The sequence below is a fragment of the Eschscholzia californica genome, unplaced genomic scaffold, assembly GCF_041429995.1.
Source record: "Eschscholzia californica isolate CP2 unplaced genomic scaffold, dmEscCali1.0.p SCAF_3, whole genome shotgun sequence".
NCBI classification, from domain to species: Eukaryota; Viridiplantae; Streptophyta; class Magnoliopsida; order Ranunculales; family Papaveraceae; genus Eschscholzia; species Eschscholzia californica.
Window position 1 is genome coordinate 46,611,206 of NW_028238420.1, and position 19,557 is coordinate 46,630,762.

The window sequence follows — 19,557 nt, forward strand, 5'->3', positions numbered from 1 at the left end:
CCGGAGAAGATGATGAGGCGTCGTGAAGATGAAGTGGCAGAGAAAACAGATGAGATGGAGGAGAACTTTCAAAAAAATGTATTCTGTATTCCCCATAAAAATTTATTCCCCGGAGAATTTTCAAAAAAATCTGGATTCCCTCGAGAATTTATTCTCCGGAGAATTTTCTTTATTCCCCAAAGCCGCGGCCTTTTGTTTTAATCTACATTAATCATTTTGGAAGTCAGAGAGCAATTCGTTTGTGTATTGTGCAGTTTTCATCATCTCTTCTTCTTCTCCTCTTTGTGATGAGATCCCATCTCTCTAATGGGAATGGACAAACATAAAGGAAGAAATAAAAGAAGATAACACAATGAGAGACATCAAGGAAGAAATAAAAACCAAATGAAATAAAAGGACAAAAGAACTTAAAAAAAATGATGAGTATCTTCTAGAAATAGTTGATGGGTAGTTGTATGCGATGGTAAAGGACTGGGCCACTCCGAGGGGAATGCTATGGGCTTCAAAGTGGGGCAGTTCGAGACCCCTCTCATTGGCCCAGTTAGAGGGGAATACTTTGGGCCTCACACTGAGGCACTCTGAGAACGTCGCCTACAGGTGTCGGGGGTCAATGTAGATTGACCACATCAACTGAGGCGCCAACAGAAATCTAGGGTGTGCCTATAGATTAGATTCATCCGGTAAAATTTCCCCAACGGAGAACCATGGGTCCTTAAGGGGTACATGAAGCCCATTTGAAACCCTGAAAGAGAGAATGCCCAAAATCTGTGTTCCTCTCTCGCTCAAAAAATCTATCTTTCCTATCCCGCTTTCCTCTCTCGCTCAAAAAATCTTTCTTTCTCTTCTCCGTCAAAATCGAAATCGATCTTTCCCTCTCTTCTCCATTAAAACGAAATCGATCTTACCCTCTCTTCTCCATCAAAATCTATCTTTCTCTCTCTTCTCCGTCAAAATCGATCTTTCTTTCTCTTCTCCGTCAAAATCGAAATCGATCTTTCCCTCTCTTCTCCATTAAAACGAAATCGGTCTTACCCTCTCTTCTCCAAAATCGAACTTTCTTTCTCTTCTCCGTCAAAATCGATCTTTCCATCTCTTCTCCATTATAAAGAAATCGATCTTACCCTATCTTCTCCATCAAAATCTATCTTTCTCTCTGTCGCTCTATAAATTATAAATCTGCACTCTTTTTATCAGGAGGGAGCATCTAGATTCAGGTTAAATTGAGCAAAGCAAAGAAGGATGGATCTAATGACGCCGACGACGACGACATATCTTTCCAGATTGATAACCGCCTACTTGATGAAAGAACAGGTAACTATATTTAATTTCTTCCCCCCTTTTTTTTTTCCCCACTTTACTTGTTACGAATTTCCCCCTCTTTCTCTAATATTTATAAGTTACTGATTATTTGTTTGTTAATTTGATGTTTAATACTCAATAGGACGAGGGGAATCATATAGCTTTTCTTGGTATAGTCACCGATGATGATTGGAATACTAGTAGGGTTTATGATGAAGTAATTCCACCATTAAAGGTTATTGCTTTGGATTTCACTAACTCCGCAAGAGCAAGGATCGAAAACGCAGGTGGAAAATGCCTAAGTATTAATCAGTTCCCTCTCACCTTCAAGAAAACCTTCTTATCTGGCTTCGCCAAATACCATGATACAACAATGGTCATCTTCAAACCCAACAAAAACAACAACAAACGTAGTAGTAGTAGTAGTAACCAAACAACCATGAGGAATGTAAGAAGGAGAATACAAGGAGGAAGAGAAGGAGGTATTATATTATCCTCCTATTCTATTTAATAATACATACCTTATTCTTCTCCCATGTTTCATTGATTGATTATCTATAACTAGTTTTTGATCTCTTTCTCTTTCTTTGCAGATTACTACTCCTACTGTATCCCAACAACGACAACACCATTCATGGACAACCTAAACGATGACCTCCTCTGTGAAATCCTCATAAGACTGCCTGCAAAAACATTAGGACAATTAAAAGTTATCAACAAAAGATGGTACTCCTTCATCTCTCATCCTTCCTTTGTTACCAAACATGCTAGTCTTCAAACACCTCGAGATGCTTCTACTTTTCTTTTCCAAACATATGAACGTCTTGTCACTCTGTTATCTTTTGATTTCCCCTCACCCAATCTCCTTAGTGAAACCACCTTCACCCATAGCTTACCACCTGATGACTATGGTACACCAACCATTGTTCCTCAACCTAAATTTTTTGCTAGTGGCCGTGGCCTTCTTATTGTTAAAACTGGATACAACACTTACATCTACAACCCTTTAACCAAGAAATATAAATATTTTCCAGAACCCTACGAATCCTTTTATTCTCATTATGGAATAATCTTTGGTGAGTCAACTTCCTCCGGCCATAATCACTACACTCTGGTTTCTTTGGTTGAAGCAAACAAGGCTTTTAAATTCATGGTTTTTTTGCCAAATAAAAGCCGTTGGAGAGACTCCAACAAGTCTTCCATGATAAGCTACGGTACTAACGGGTTACAAATATATTCTATATGCAAAGATATTTTTCCTGTTTGTTATCGAGGGATTATGCATTGGTTAACTCGTGAGGGATATATTATTGCGTTCAATTTGGATAAAGAAGAGAGTAGGATGATTGAAATACCAAAGACCGTAATGTCGGTTGCCATGAGGGGAGAATGGTGGGAATGTACTTGGCTCGGAGTTTTAGAAGATGAAGTTATTCTTGTCGTGGCTACCTCTAAACATGAAATTGTAACTTGGGTACTCCATGATTACGAAAGCAACAAGTGGACAATTAAGAGAAAAGATGTCATAAATCTTAAGAGGGTTCCCGTATTTTATATAAGACCATTATTCTTTGATGGTCAGAGATTTTTGTTAACCATCTCAACCAACATCTACTACAAGTCTGGGCACAATGCACACTTACGGTTGGAACATGATGTCCGAACTGGTGTTTCAAAACCTTTACGTTCCGAAGGTCGTACATCATTTCCAGGTTCTTTTCTATGCCTTCCTATCATGAGCACTCTTATTGATGTTTAGAGGGCCAACCAAAATTTGGTTAGGAACGTATCATGAAATTTAGGTATTTACTGTTGGTTGAAAATCAATTTATTTTGTTTTATTGTACTCTGTGTAATGTGTTTATTATGAACTCCACCGTAGTTTCTTTTTTTTCTTTTGGAATTGTATCTGTTTATTTATGGATTCCTTGGATGTTGAATTAGTGCATGTCCAATACAAACATCATACTTGGTTTGAAGTTTTTTGGATTATTGTCGATTATATATTATAAGCAACATAGAAGTGTTAAGAATTATCAGAGAACAAGCTGTGGGAATATGCAGAGAGAATTCGTTTTTTTTTTTTTGGGCGAGACAATTGGAATAACAGATTTAGTATGTGATGCATGGCTTACTGGCATGTTGATTGAAATCCAAACATTCCCTAAGTGAAAGTATACCAAAAATATCATGTTAGAGAGAGAAAGTTTATGGGAGATTAAGAGAGATTTAATTAAGAAGAGTTTATGTCAACGGTTGGTAGCCCAAGTTCGAATCCTAGAGAAGGTGGAATCTTTGGTTATTTGAATTGGGATTATTAGGGTATAAATAATGTAGTTGGGCTTTAGGCCTTTGCCTAGTTGGGCTATAGGCGCGGTTCTGTTAGAGTTTGAGTGGGCGGTTATCGAGCTTCTCACATCTTTGATGTATCAATGCCAAATGTAATGACATACATAGATCGTAGTCGACTTCCAAAAAAAAATAATTGAGAAGATTTTATACAAACATGGTAAAACAATGTTGTTAGGCTTGATGAATGAAACTCTTAATGCATTTATATCCCTTCGTGGTGGTCCTGTTGAGACGGACTTGATGAATGCATCGACTGATGAATGTGTTCATAACCTTTATGGCGGTCCTACTGAGACAGACTCGATGGACACATAGTTACCGATGATGTGAGGGTGAACTTGTAAAAAGTTCTTAATGCATTTATAGCCCTTTGTGGCGGTCCTGTTGAGATGGACTCGATGAATGCACCGATGACTGATACATCCATCACCATGACTGATACTTTCCCACTTTACTTGTTAAGAACGAATTTCCCCCCTCTTTCTCTAATATTATAAGTTGCTGATTATTTGTCTGTTAGTTTGATTATTAATACTACTCAATAATAGGACGAGGGGAATCATATAGCTTTTCTTGGTATAGTCACCGATGATGATTGGAATACTAGTAGGGTTTATGATGAAGTAATTCCACCATTAAAGGTCATTGCTTTGGATTTCACTAACTCCGCAAGAGCAAGGATCGAAAAAGCAGGTGGAAAATGCCTAAGTATTCATCAGTTTCCTCTCTCCTTCCAGAAAAAGTTTTCATCTGGCTTCGCCAAACACCATGATACAATGGTCATCTTCAAACCCAAAAGCAACAACAACCCTAGTAGTAGTAGTAACCAAACAACCATGAGGAATGTAAGAAGGAGAATACAAGGAGGTACTAGCTAGGGTTTATTATTCTATTCTATAGTACATGCTCATTATTCATTGATTCATTATCTATAACTAGTTTTTGATCTCTTTCTCTTTCTTTGCAGATTATTACTCCTACTGTATCCCAACAACGACAACACCATTCATGAACAACCTAAACGACGACCTCCTCTGTGAAATCCTGATAAGACTGCCTGCAAAAACATTAGGTGGATTAAAAGTTATCAACAAAAGATGGTACTCCTTAATCTCTCATCCTTCCTTTGTTACCAAACATGCTAGTCTTCAAACACCTCAAGATGCTTCTACTTTTCTTTTCCAAACATATAGACGTCTTGCCACTCTGTTATCTTTTGATTGCCCCTCACGCAATCTCTTTAGTGAAACCACTTTTATCTTAAGCTTACCACATCATATCTACGGAACACCAATCCTTGTTTCTGAACCACATTTTCTTGCTAGTGGTCGTGGCCTTCTTATTGTTCGGAACGGATACAACATTTGCATCTACAACCCTTTAACCAAGAAAAATAAATGTATTCCAGAGCCCTACAAAATGTTACATTGTGATTACGGAGTAATCTTTGGTGGGTCAACTTCCTCTGACCAGTACGACTATAATAATCACTACACTTTGGTTTGTTTGGTTGAAGCACTCAAGTCTTATAAATTCATGATTTTCATGCCAAAGAAGAGGCGCTGGAGGGACTCCAACAAGTCTTCGATGATAAGTTATGGTGCTAACAGGTTAAAAATATATTCGATATGCCAGGATATTTTTCATGTTTGTTATCGAGGGATTATACATTGGTTAACTGAAGAGGGATATATTATTGCATTCAATTTGGATAAAGAAGAAAGTAAGGTGATTCAACTACCAAAGACCATAATGGTCGTTGAAGTGGACGTAGCTTGGCGGGAATGTACTTGGCTTGGAGTTTTAGAAGATGAAGTTATTCTTGTCGTGGCTACCTCTAAACATGAAATAGTAACTTGGGTACTCCATGATTACGAAAACAACGAGTGGAAAATTAAGAGAAAAGATGTGATAAATCATGGGAGTGTTGTCGTAAGTCATATTAGACCATTGTTCTTTGATGGTAAGAGGTTTTTTTTAAACATCTTAACAACCATCCCCTACAAGTTTGGGTACCACATATGTTTACGTATGGAACATGATGTCCAAACTGGTGTTTCAAAACCTTTACGTTCCGAGGGTCGTCCATGGTTTAGGTGTCTTCCTATTACAAGCACTCTTACTGAGGTTTAGAGGGGCAACCAAAATTTGGTTAGGAACTTATCATGAAACTTAGGTATTTATTTTTGGTTAAAAATCAATTTTATTTATTTTTATTGTACTGTTGTACTGTATTTATTATAAATTGTTCCTTATTTTTTTTTTCTTCTAGAACTATACCAGTTTAGTTATGGAGTGCTTGGATATTGAATTAGTGCATGGCCAAAACAAACATTATACTCAGTTTGAAGTTTCTTACATTATTTTTGAGTAAATTCCTATATGGCCCCCTACTTTGTGACCAGCTTCCTTTATGGCCCCCTTTTTTTCGTAAATTCAAATATGGCTCCCTATTTTCATGGAAATGTCCTAACTACCCTTCCTTTAAATCTTTTTTCAAAATAAAATAAAAAAACAAACATAATTCCACCTCACTTCCCTCTCCACCACTTATCTCTCTCCACCTCACCTCTTTTTCCAAATCATCTTTCTCTCTCTCCAACTCACCTTTTTCTCTCTCCACCTCACCTCTCTCTCTCTCCACCTCACACTATCTTCTCCGAAGAAGGTCGCCGGCCGGAAAATTTTCCGGCCGGCGACCTTCAACCTAAAAAAAAAAAATTTTTTTTTTTTTTTTTAATCTCATCTCCCTCTCTCTCTAAAAACTCCGGCGAAGGGGGTTCCCTTCGCCGGAGTACGGGTCTGTTGAAGAACAGACCCGATCTGGTCTGTTGAAGAACAGACCCGATCTGGTCTGTTCTTCAACAGACCCGATCTGGTCTGTTGAAGAACAGACCAGATCGGTCTGTGCTTCAACAGACCGGAACTGGTCTCATTAGGGTTTCAATTCCCTCCCCATTTCTTCACACACTCTTCGAGTTCAATAACATAAGTAAACACCAATCAAATTCTCTCACAACTTGTCTAGGGTTTCACCTGATCTTCTGATGTACTAATTGTTAAGTTCTCTCTCTCTTTTTAACTTATCATGCTTTGATCTTGCTGGTAAAGCTTCAAAATTTGCTAGAACGGATGCGAAATCTCTTGCTAAATCCAAGAGAGCCCACTCTCAACAACATCAAAATAAAAAGTCTCATCCAAATCAAAAGGCAAAAGCTTCTGTAATCACTAGTCCGACTGACGGAACTCAAAAGAAGCCATCTGGGAAACCAAATTCCCGCCAGATTCGTGGATCTTCAAGTAAGCTTCCATCCAATTGGGATCGGTATGAAGACGAGTTTGAATCGGGATCAGAAGACCCATCAGTCGGTAACCCTAGCCAGCCTACTGATATTGTGATGCCAAAAAGTAAAGGAGCTGATTTTGCTTACTTGATTTCTGAAGCTCAATCTCAATCTAGCTCCACTTTGGATAACTTCAGTTCCTTTCATGATTCTCTACCTGGTAATCTCTTTTCTTCTATTAATTAATTTGTTCTACTCAAGTTACTCAATTTCAATTCTGTATAACATTTGGTCCATTTGGAAAGTGAAGTATTTTGGGTTGCGGAAATGATGACCAATTCATGGAACTTTGTTTGAATGATGGGAACGTTGTGTAATAATGGAATTTGGAAGCACTACGGAAAGTTCTTCAACAGACCCGTACTCCGGCGAAGGGAACCCCCTTCGCCGGAGTTTTTAGAGAGAGAGGGAGATGAGAGTTAAAAAAAAAAAATTTTTTTTTTTAGGTTGAAGGTCGCCGGCCGGAAAATTTTCCGGCCGGCGACCTTCATCGAAGAAGATAGAGTGAGGTGGAGAGAGAGAGAGGTGAGTTGGAGAGAGAGAGAGGTGAGTTAGAGAGAGAGAAAGATGATTTGGGAAGAGAGGTGAGGTGGAGAGAGATAAGTGGTGGAGAGGGAAGTGAGGTGGAATTATGTTTGTTTTTTTTATTTTATTTTGAAAAAAGATTTAAAGGAAGGGTAGTTAGGACATTTCCATGAAAATAGGGAGCTATATTTGAATTTACGAAAAAAAAGGGGGCCATAAAGGAAGCTGGTCACAAAGTAGGGGGCCATATAGGAATTAACTCATTTTTTTTTGTTGAGAAAGTTTCTTGGATTATTGTCAATTACTCCATATATTATAAACAACATAGAAGTGTAACGAAGAACAAGCTGCTCCTATGCGGCGAGACCATTGGAATAACAGATTTAGTGTTTGGATGGATGGCTTACTGGCAGGTTGTGATTGAAGAGATACTCTGTATGAAGTTGATTGAAATCCAAACGATCCCTAAGTTGTATGCATGGAGGGAAAATTTGAAACAAGTAGAAGCAATCAAAGAGAACATATATGATCATGAGAAGATATTAGTAGCTTATTTCAGAAGTTTGAGGGGAATGTTTTTGAAAACTAGTAGTATTGATTTATTCACCCTCTCACTTATTTCAAAGTCTATATGTATATTGAACTACAGACTACTCTTCTCTTTTACTTTAATGTGTTATTTACTTAGGTCCGGGTAGGTATACTTTTTCGGGCTTCTATATCGTTTTTCATTCTCATTTGATGATATAAAATGGGAAGGCCTCTAGGTCATTAGTTAGGGTAGCTATTCTTTTCCAAGTTCAATATTTAAACAACCATCAGAGCATTGAAAAAGTAATATTGAAGCTATTTGGAAGATGGTCAATGGGTTTTGATACTCAAATGTGTCTCTGTCTCCAGGCCTAGATAGAGAGAGGAAAAGAGGGTGGAGAAATAGAAACTTTGAAAATGCCAGAGATCGAATAAGAGAGAGATCGAAGGAGGAAGAGGGAATGAGACTTAATTAAGGTTATATTTGTTTGATTTGTTTTCTGATTCTCGATTGAAACTTGAAAGAAGAAGTTTACCACGTTAACCAAATCATCTTCTACTAATGGCCAATTACCCTGTGAACAAAAAATAAGTCCAAAACCATCAGTACTGGGTGCTTTGTCACTTTTCAGATTAGTTGGAATAACACAAAGACAAGGTGCAAAACAATCTATGGGATCCTACTATAAACCTAGATTCATATCCAAATTATGAGTTCCAAAAATGGGAGCATTAGGACGTTCTTTGAAAAGTCTATACGTTGAGGTCTAAGTTTCTCTGAATTGGACTTCAATAAAAATTCCAACAAACTATTGAAAATTATTTTGTTATAACATCATCTCTCATGAGTTTAGTAAAATAACAAGTGAGAGCCAACAACCCTTGGTTGGAGGTATAATCATCCACCATAGAGGTTAGGGGTCCGAGGCACGCTGAACAATTGAAAAAATAAAATAAAATGATAAGTGGGAAATTAAGAGAAATACTTAGGAGGCATATGCACATAGTTTAAATTAGACTATGATTTTTCGATGGTCAAAGATTTTTTTACGGTATCAACAAACTTCAACCGGTCTGGTCGTCCGATATACATACGCGTGGGTGCAACAAGATGTCCTAACTGGTGTTTCAGTACTTTTACGTTCCAAAGATCCTTCATGTATCCAAGGTTCTTTAGTGTTTACAACTTGTTCATATTATAAGTGCTCTTACTGAGGTCTAGATAGGCAACCAAAGTTTGATTAGAAATTTATATATGAAATTTAAAGGTTTACTTTTAGTTAAAAAAACAATTTCATATTTTATTTTACTTGTCTCCTTCATGTATTATGAATTTGCATTATAGTTTGCTTGTATATATTCACATTAATTGATACTCTTACCAATTTATAAGAATGACTAAAATATTGAATGATGTAAAATAGTTTAGATTAACTCATAGAAAAACTTTGACTTCAATATGAGAACCTTGTAGGTGAAGGAAATATTCAAAATTCATACAATACAAAATAAATTCCGTCTACCAACCGAGCTATTTTAATATAATAGATGTGTACCACCTTTGGAAGGAGAGAAACAATCGCATTTTTAGGGGTGCATCGTTTGCTACCATGGTAATAGTTAGCACAGCACGAGAGGAAGTAAAATCAAGCGGAATCCTGATCCCAGACCGACTGAAGCAACAAATAATAATAGATATGTCATTGAACACTGGAATTTGAACACCACACTGATCCAACCTGTGTATAGATTTTGTTGATGGGTTGGGCCTGAACTAAGGAGGGTCATGCTCAATACAGATGGGGCTCTAAGCTATGACAAATACAGGATTCGGAGCGCTACTCAGGACCTCGACTGGGGAAATCTTAGGAGCATCCACCGCCCAAGTAGACCGACAGACGATTATTACTCATGAGCTCCAAGGAGTGGAACTGGGCCTACGACTTGCGTTGTGCTCCGACGTACAAGATATAGACATTGGGCTTGATTCTCAGAATATTGCGAACCTTCTCACTAAGCCAGATCCTCACCTTGCGTGGCTAGCGCATAGACTATGGCAACGAGTAAAAAGACTTCGCTCTCAGTTTTGCCATTAAAATTGAACGCATGGGCGGATGTATGTGGAGCTATACCTGGCTGCAGCCAGGGATAGTATTTGCAAAATGCCCCACAATGTTCCCCAAGTTGCATGCATGGTAAAAATGCCTCACAAGTTTTTTTTTTCGTTGAAAGGTTCCCCAAGTTGCATGCATGGACCAAAAATCTCAAACAATTACCAACATCTCAAACAAAAAGCAAAACAGTGGCTTTTTAAATGTGAACAATACACGAGCCGGAACAAGTTGGGTTGAGAATGAGCTAAACTTTACGCCTCTCAGTATACAGCTGGTGGATTCCAGCCACACCTTCAAGGAGAAAAAGGTCGGAAGAAGAACATTTAACTTTTTGTGTTGCAGGTATTCTGTTAATCTTAATCACAGAAGCTTACTTGTTCGGCACTTCGATGGATAAGACGGGAAGGACCTTCATTATCTGTTACCGCCGTTTGTAAAACTTTGGTTTCAACAACGATGTTGTCCATGAAAAGGGACTTGGGTGCGTCTATAGGCGCCCCTCGTTTTTTAACTCTTCGTCGATCTTTTTTCTCTTTGAAGGTTGTTTTGCCTTTTGTAATTTCTTCTGTTTAGTGGCTTTTTTTACGGTTAACGATCTATCTTTTGGTTTCTTGTAATTTTCTCCGTAATAGATCCGAAAACTGGCACTGGCTTTGGTGTCCTTGCTTGTAATTTTCTCTGTAATAGATGTTATTATGGAACAAAGATTTAATTGTTTTTTCGACCCTTGCTTCGGTTGATTGACGTCTCTTCGTTTTCCTAGGTGCTAACCCGCCGGTTTGCTTCGTTTTAATGGCTACCTTGTTGATCCAGAGAACTCTCCCCAGATATAACCTTAGAGTTAGTCTTCATCTACTATTGTCACCGATGACCTCCTTGTGCAGCGCTATCGTATTAAGGTCGAAAGTGAAAGTTTTATCCGAATTTTTTCGCGTTTCGGTCTTGGTCGTCTTTGAGAATTTGGAGGTGATTCTATTTGTTACCCCTTTTTGTCCCTTGCATTTTACTCAACGGCAGCGGGGTGTTTTGAGTGATGGTCAATCGGTTATTTTCGGAGTGCTGGGATACTTGGTTCGTCTGGCGGACAGGCGTCTTGTCGCGATGGTTGTAACGACTTCTGTAGAGCTAATTCCTCCGGACGTAGTTTCTTTCTCCTCTCAGTCTTCTTCTTGTTCTTCCTATGTGTCGATACCTCTTATTTTTTTTTATAGGCGAAACTGAGTTGGTACCTCTTAGAGCATCTCCAATGCAAAACTTAAAAGAAACTCTAAAAATCCTATGTGTCGAGATTCAAATGTCAATCTCTAATTTTTCTCTTTTCTATTTGTCAGGATTGAAATCCTCTATTTGAAGAACTTCTCCAATGCAACACTCTAAAACTCCAAAAATTGCTTATGCGGCATTTTTTTTTCATTAAACTATATGAAAATGTTGAATTGGAACTTAGAGATATCTCAAGAGGACACTCTAGAAATGGAGTGTCCTCTTGAGATATCTCCATTTCATCCTCGACAAGTCATCTTGGAGATTTGAATTGAGTTTTGCATTGGAGATGAATTTTAAGATAAAAACTCTAAAAGTCCTACGTGGCACTCCGAATTTCTAAGATTTGAGATTTGCATTGGAGATGCTCTTAGTTGGTTCCGACCGACCTCCCAATTAGGGGCGTAGGTGGCGGAGCGTCGAGGGTTTAACTGTTATGTTGGCTTAAGTCGGGTTGACCCGTTAGACTTCAGGTCTATTCTTGACTTCTTGGCGTCAGTTGACGTTTCCACAATTTATGCATCCAAGGTTATAGTATTCTAATACTTTCATAATGATGGTTGAATGTATCCCTCATGTTTTGAAAATCTCTTTATATAAATTTTCATGTTTAATTTATAATTATGTATATCCCCATGTTTTGTTAGATTGAACCGAAAATCTAGATTAGTTAATTACCTGTATGCCCATTGGCTAAATAAACACGGCTTAAAACAACACCAAAGTATGGGCGCCTTCAACAAAATGGGTAGGCGTTTGTAACATAAACCCACCTCCCTTAACTAGATTAACCGAATCTCCTTCTTCCATTCGTGAAATCCCCAAATTGAGACTAGGGTTCCATGAACAAGTAGCTTGAAGTTCCATTCGAAGTGTTAATCAAATCGAACTAGGGTTCATATTGAGTTAGAATCTCTCATCTCCAGGTACTCTCTCGTCTCCCCTTCTGTTGTCTCGTCTCCAGGTACCCTCTCTCGTCTCCCCTTCTGTTGTCTCGTCTCCAGGTACTCTCTCGCTCTCATCCTACTTCATTGGAACGATTAAATTTCGAGCTAGGGTTTTATAATGGATAACTTGAAGTTCATATTGAGTTCAAATGAAACTAGGGTTCATATTGAGTTCATTAATTAAATATTGAGTTCATTATAATTCTAGTTCATATCCCTTACTATAAATTTTATACTATAAATGTTACACTTCTGAATTTCTTAATGATCACTGAGAATCAATCTCTTCTTGGTAATATTACCACCGTCAAAGATAGCTTAATGGAAGATGCTCAAGCTGTAATGTGTATATTTAATTTAATTTGGTTAATCGAAGAGAGATTGCTTAGTTTATGATCCAAGAGAGATAACTTAGTTTGTGATCCAAGGTACACACATTTCAAAGTTAGAGAGGGATTGTCGAAGAAGAGTTTGTTGGTGTTGTTTTTAGTGTAGAGAAGGACCTTCAGTACAAAACTACTATCACTCTATAGTCTAACTATCAATACAACTGAAATTCTCTGAAATTTTGATTACTTCTGTTCCCTAACCAGGTCCTGTATCTCTCTCATGACCGCGCTAAAGAAGCCCTTTCTGTTTTCTCTCAGATGCAAAAGGATCCCTCGGTGACACCTAATGAAATCACATTTATCGGTGTTTTAAGTGCTTGTAGTCATTCTGGGTTGGTCGATGAAGGTTTCAAAATGTTTGATCTTTTTACAATCCCTAAGGTTGGGAATGGAGCAAGTAACGGTTGGTGGTGTTGGGGTGGGATGTGGTGATTGGGTAGGGATGGAGTTTTGGTGGTGCTTCTAGTTGGGACAACAATATTGGGTATGTGAACACCGGGGGTGCCTATAAAATCTGTGTTATAGTATACATGGCTAGGGTTTTCTTCACGTTTCAGGTTATGGCTTGGTGTCACACAATGAGGGGAATACGTTGGTGGCGGTGGATATGGTGGAGGAGAATACGGTGGCGGTTGTGTCGGCTAGGGTTCTGTAGAAGAATGGTTTTGATTTGGCTGTTCTGTAGAATAGTAGAAAGATGGAGGAGAAGGAAAAAATATGACTTGGTTCGTCTCCGGGTTCCCAATCATACGAACATGTCGAATTCTTATTTTGATTATTTTTTTCAATATGTATTTTGTCTTCATAGTTACGTTTTGAATCGTCCCATTCGTGTCCAAAATCATCCATATTCGACTCATAGAAATTTTCTGCCTCATAGTAGGAGAAGTTATCTTCTTGTAGATCATTGAAATAAATATTTTGGTAAGATAAATCATCTTCCTCCATTATTGAAAAACTATGATTTTTTTTATCTAGAACCTCTCCTTCAATAATATTGACTATGGTAGTCGAAGGAATTTCGGATCATAATTTGGTCGATTGGATTTGAGATTCCATATAAGATAAGTATTCATGTAAAGGGAGAAAAGCGTATCGAAAAATACTTTTCACTTTATTCCAATCATCTACGATCGATTTTCCTTCATTAATGAGTCTCCATTGCATTGTATTGAAATCTTCATATATTCTTTCGGACATATGTTGCTCAACCAAAAAAACCTTATCATTGTCATGAACTTCTTGATTTCGGAACCGATCTTCCATGTGTTGAATCCAAAAATTTATATAAAATTGACCGTGGAAGAGTGGAATTTTAGAAACTTGATGAATTTTTCTTTTATCTTTCCGATCAATATAAAATTGAGTTGTATCTCTAATGGGATCCCAACATAAACATGGAAATTTTTTCCAACATTCAAGAGAAGATGTATCCATAGATATATATATATATATATTTTTTTTTGAAAAAATTTCCAGAATTTTGATGGCTCTGAATACCACTTGATGTAGTCGCAGCGAAATTAAAGAAGAACAAGAAAATAAACGAAGAACGGTAAAGAAAACGATAAATAAACTAAAACTTAATTAACTTCAATGGTTTTTCTCTTCAATATGAATAATAAACAAGACTGGATCTCCTTTTATGGATTACTAAACTTTCCTAGATAAACATAAACTAGGATTCCTAAATAATAGAAATACCTAAATCTTCCTCAACCTAGATTCATTATGAATCCTTCTTAAATTAAAACTTCCTAAACTAACTAGATTGGCCGACTAGGCCTCGGGCGCGCGGGATCGCGGGTCCGTCTCGTTATGCGCCTGCATCAATTTCCCAAAACAATTTTAAGAAAAACCTGTTTCAAGCCTTCGAGTGGCCCAAAACAATTTCGATAATATTTGGGTGGGATCGGGAGAAAAGTTAGACTTTCGTAAGAAAAACTCCCACTCTGGTCAAGACCCGTAAAAGTTTGGCTCGTGGACCTAGGTCAAATTCGGGATATTCCTTGGGCACAAGCAACCAAGAAGCTTCCTGGTCGCGACTAGCAGCTTCTAAATTTTAGAAACTTCTAAAACTTGGTTTTCCAAGTTTTTTTTCTCTTACAAGTCTCAATAGTTGTTGTCCCAACTTTTTAGAAACATCTAAAACCCAAAATTTTATTTTCATACAATTTCTAAAAATCAATGAAGAACACTTCTTTTGAAAACACTTTTCAATACCGAAATCAAACAAAATCGAATCTTTTGAAACTCTATTCAATCATCAAGTTTGAAAACTTTTAATCACATTCAAAACCATCAAATTGAAGCCTAAAACACTTTTAGACATGACTATCTATCTAATCAATCATGGATTACTCCGAAACTTAATAAAAAATTAGCTATTTGCAAGAGGTTCTGATGCCACTGTAGGGTTATGATCTATACTAGTGCTTTAAGAGGAATCTCAGACATCTCATCAACACTAGTAGTGTCCCAGGATCATCATGCATAAGCTAATAATCAACTAAGAGTTTAGGATTACCTTAATCGCTAGTTTTCCCTCGAACCTTTCCAATCGAATGCGAAGGCTAAGAGCTCCACGTGTAGCTCCTCTACTCAAGACACCCGAATGATCTATTGATCTCCCCCCTTGTAGCTAGCTAGAACTCCAATGATGGTTTTATATGAAGAACTCCTTCTTCTTTATTGACTAGTTAGATAACATGGGAATTAGCTCTCTTTCTCTTCTCTACTTGATGTGGTAGAGTAAGAAAGCTTGTTGAGAAATTCTACACCTTAGTCAAGTCCCTAAGAGACCTTATATAATTTTCTAAGTTAGATCTTCTTGAATAAGATTAAGGAAATAGTGAAAAATATAGGTCGGTGTTACGGGAAAATAAAGAAATTTTCCGGGGTGTGAAGTTTTGGGTGGAAACAAAAAAAATTAGATTTTTTTGTTTCTCCCAAACAACCAAATCATTTTCATCTTCTTCTTCCTTTCACCTACCATCTTCGGCTACTTCCATAATCTCCGGCGACTTCCACCATCTCCGGCGACTTCCACCATCTCCGGCGACAATTTTTTTTCTCCTCCTCTCATCTCCGGCGAAGGGGATCGTCTGTTGTGCAACCAGACGAGCTCCGGCGAAGGGGTTCCTCCCCTTCGCTGGAGACAGAGAAGAAAGAGAGAGAAAGAGAAGAGAGAGAGAGAAAGAGAAAGAGAAAAGAGAGAGAAAGAGAAGAGAAAGAAGAAAGAGAAAGAGAAGAGAGGGAGAGAAAGAGAAGAGAGAGAAATAGAAGAGAGAGAAAAAAGGGAGATAGAGAAGATGATGAAGTCGCCGGCACCATCCGGCCGGCGACTTATAAGGTGCGTTTGTTTGAAATTTTTTGTTTTCCACCGTCTTCCCCAAAAATATTTCTGCTTTCCCCAAAGCGGTGGCCTTTTGAAAAATGTTATGCCCTCCCTCAAATTTTAATATCTCGTCTCCTTTCTAGTTTGATATTTGGTGAAAGGCCCTCCAAAATCGGTGTACTTCGGCCAATTTCTTTTTTTTTGTTTTGTATAAAATTTGTCTTAAAGTTCATTGAATTCAATGACTTGAGCCGAGATCTGTAACAATGTTAGCTAGAGTGTACCAATTTGAGTTGTATTGAGTAGTGGCAATAGAACTCAACCATAAAATTGATTCATCCTCTGTATTGCTCTTCGTATCTTGTATTAAATCCTAAATTGTAGAACTGAAAACTCTTCATAAACATCAGAATTTCAACACAAACTTCTTCCAAATAACTAGTAAGCTAAGAAAGATAACAAAAGAGAGCGAACCAAATTTCATTAGAAAAACAAAGTTATTGATACAAGAAAGTTATTGATACAAGAAAGTTATTGATACAAGAAAATAGACAAATATCACAAACTAGACATATTAAGGCACAAACACAAATCGAACAGTCAATAAGCTTATTTCTTCTTCGAACACATTATTGAGGGAGAACGCATCAAACACGTTTGCTAACGAGCCAGTCTTAGATTGAAAAACATGAAGCCCAGTCTTAACTTGGGAATGTCTCATTTGTATCCAGTTACCACACAGGGAACAACGGTCCAGTGCCTCCTTCCTTGTTAGCATCAGGCGTGCTCGAATACCAATATATTTTGTTCCCGAGTTCCCAACCCCAGTTCTGAGTTCTTGATACAGACATCGGTGGCCATCTATTAATCCGGACATAGTGGTCTCTAATACTCCCATCACCCACAAAGCTTGTAACGGTAGAGAAAGCACACTCATGACCACCCCACACCTGATCATCCGGATCTGCACTTTGTGATCCATCAGGATGGAAATATCGAAGCATTGGTGGGCCTATGCCCGTCCAAGAAGGATCTAGATTCAACCAGTAGTCAGGGGCTTCCTGTTATTAACAAAGTATATGAAATTTTGACGGAGTGATGTGATAAAATGCACCCAAAAAAGGCTAAAATATAGAGTGCAGGAAGTACCTTCTTGAACCGAAACTCCCATATATGGTCACAGAGATCAGCCTTCGTTATGCGAGTCTAACAGCAAAGTACCGGAAAAGAAGTTAGTAATAGAACAAGAAACAAGATACACAATGTAACACTGAATGGAATTGGATAGTACTCACTCGCTTAGCATCCATGATTGAAAATGAATAAGCAGCCAACCATGACAATCTTGGTGAACACCGCGGGACGTGTACCTTCCCTAGCCATAATTCCTTACACTGAACAAGTACAAAATTCGGCATTTTTTGGTAAAAGCAAATATATTAAACTAAACTCAAACACAACCAGCGAAGTTTGATCCATCGTCCCTGAGGTCAGAACCCCAAAAAGAGGGAATACAGTTAAAAAGTAAACTGTTACAACCCAAAGATAACAGAACAAGAAAACAATTTTGAAGAACAGAAAAACATGCAGCAGCCTCCTTAATTTCTTCCAAGATGCCGTGACTGGTCCAATCTCTTTCTTTTCGATATAGTCGAAGAAAGATATCCAGCATACTTCACAAACGAATGAAATACTCATACTATGCAATATGTCCAAACAATATTGTTTACTCTTCGCCATTTAAGGATCGGGTAGATTGCGATGGATGATAGTAATGAACAAGGTAGATGGAATTCAACGAATCCCCACAAAAAGATAAATACCTTGCTTCGTTCTTAACCTCAAACACTCTCAAAGAGACTCCACAATACAAAATAAAACCTAACTCTCTAAATATCAATATATGAGTAAATTCAATCATGCACACAGCATTTTCGTGTTTCTGCACATAACCACCCAAGACACATAATTCAAGTTCAACCTGAACTAAGATAAGATCCAATTTATTAGTCATCTCAGGATTTGATATTTGCTTTAAAGGGATATTGATTCGAAAAATACCATTAGATGTCAATTTGAATCCAACCAAGAGCCTGATATGATAGCTGAAACATGGGATTTGCATAGGAAAATATTAAATGAATAATCGTACATTATTGGGTTCTTTATTCCCAATTCTTCAAGAGAAGGTACTAGTTGCAGTGACAATTGAATTACCAAAAGAACTGCACGGGGAGATGGATCCAACCGAACGATACATTTTTCCTATCTAACCATAAAATATTTATCTTTTGCAAGCCCTTTTCAAAAAAATCAAAGTGAACTCCAGTGACTTATAAAGATATAACCCTACAAAATGAATTTTGCGTGATCCACTGTCTTCCAATTTTTTTCTAGAAAATACGGGATTACATGAGTACAATAGACATCATACATCATACATCAAAGGACTTGGATTCCCATAAAATGAAATATGCTCGTACCCTAAAGGCCATTATCCACTTTTATTTATACCCTTAATATCATGAATCAATAAATGATGAATTTCCACCCCTACAGACTAACATTACTGGTACGGTGGTACCTCCGGTTTTCGGAGTTGATGCCCTACCACTAGAACAAGACCTCCATGTGCTTTACTTATGCATTTCGCAAAAATTCAAATTCCTAACAATACCCTAGTTTAATAATAATCAATAGCCATCAATTAACCCTAGTTTCCTTCATTAAAATTTCATTAAAACAAGAAACTTTACCCAATTTGATGTTAAAAATGATTGTGTAAAAGAAAATGAGAAAGAGCATTATACCTTCTTGTTCCAGAGAGAATCACTAGAAGCAAGTTGATTCCAATCATGAGAAACAAGCAAACAAAGAGCAACTCCTTGTGCATCAAGCTTATTCAATATCATCAACATAATATCTGAACCAAAAACCCCAATTGGTTCACGGAGAAGTTGAGCTGATTTCATCACTAATCCTGTTTCTTCTCTTTTCTCTCTCTTAGGTCTTCTATCACTACTACTACTACTACTAGTACAACTTTTCTTACTCTTCTTCCTCATCCCTGTAATTTCTTCATTAGTTTTTACAACAACAACAACAACTTCATCAACATCTTCATTGAATTGGCAATCAAAATTAGGGTTTTGTTTCTTCAAGATCAGATCCAGGTTTTCTATTTCCGCCATTATAGAGTTGATCCAAGGTTTCCAATCAGAATTTGTTCATTTTGTAGTTAGGGAAGATATTTATAGTGAGTGCCACGTCATCTTATAATACGTCCACGTGTTAGATAGAGGTTGGTAAAGGTAACTGTCTGAAGGCGGTGCCTCCCTAATTCCAGCATTGACTTATACTCACTCATCTGATAATATCCGATTGGAACCAATCAGGGACCAAGCCGGAACCATTTTTTCCGACCTAGTTTAGGTAACTTGGAAATAGGGATGACAA

The 19,557-nt window shown here is 37.6% G+C and overlaps 2 protein-coding genes and 1 long non-coding RNA gene across 4 annotated transcripts; 2 read left to right on the top strand and 1 right to left on the bottom strand.

Annotated features, from left to right (window-relative positions):
* Positions 1–732: 732 nt before the first annotated feature.
* On the top strand, positions 733–5,922 carry LOC147550926 (uncharacterized). Of its 2 annotated transcripts, XR_015237706.1 has the most exons (5): positions 745–1,311; positions 1,442–1,781; positions 1,893–3,011; positions 4,200–4,518; positions 4,619–5,922. XR_015237706.1 is itself a non-coding variant. In XM_086669487.1 (4 exons), the coding sequence occupies exons 1-4, from the start codon at positions 1,240–1,242 to the stop codon at positions 5,782–5,784; spliced, it is 2,697 nt and encodes an 898-aa protein (XP_086525613.1). In that variant the 5' UTR covers positions 733–1,239; the 3' UTR covers positions 5,785–5,922. The 2 variants fall into 2 exon arrangements, 1 of the variants encoding a protein (XP_086525613.1); XM_086669487.1 differs by lacking the exon at positions 4,200–4,518 and having other exon boundaries at positions 733–1,311.
* Positions 5,923–12,236: 6,314 nt separating this feature from the next.
* On the top strand, positions 12,237–13,622 carry LOC147550927 (uncharacterized). Its single transcript, XR_015237910.1, has 2 exons — positions 12,237–12,432; positions 12,969–13,622. It is a non-coding gene; the product is annotated as an uncharacterized LOC147550927 (long non-coding RNA).
* A 2,943-nt stretch (positions 13,623–16,565) lies between these two features.
* LOC147550928 (uncharacterized) lies at positions 16,566–19,341 on the bottom strand. The gene is made up of 4 exons (XM_086672534.1): positions 18,912–19,341; positions 17,397–17,495; positions 17,251–17,307; positions 16,566–17,162 (listed from the first exon to the last, which is right to left on the bottom strand). Exons 1-4 carry the CDS (start codon positions 19,290–19,292, stop codon positions 16,833–16,835), a joined length of 867 nt encoding a protein of 288 aa, XP_086528660.1. The 5' UTR covers positions 19,293–19,341; the 3' UTR covers positions 16,566–16,832.
* Between the last annotated feature and the right edge of the window lie 216 nt (positions 19,342–19,557).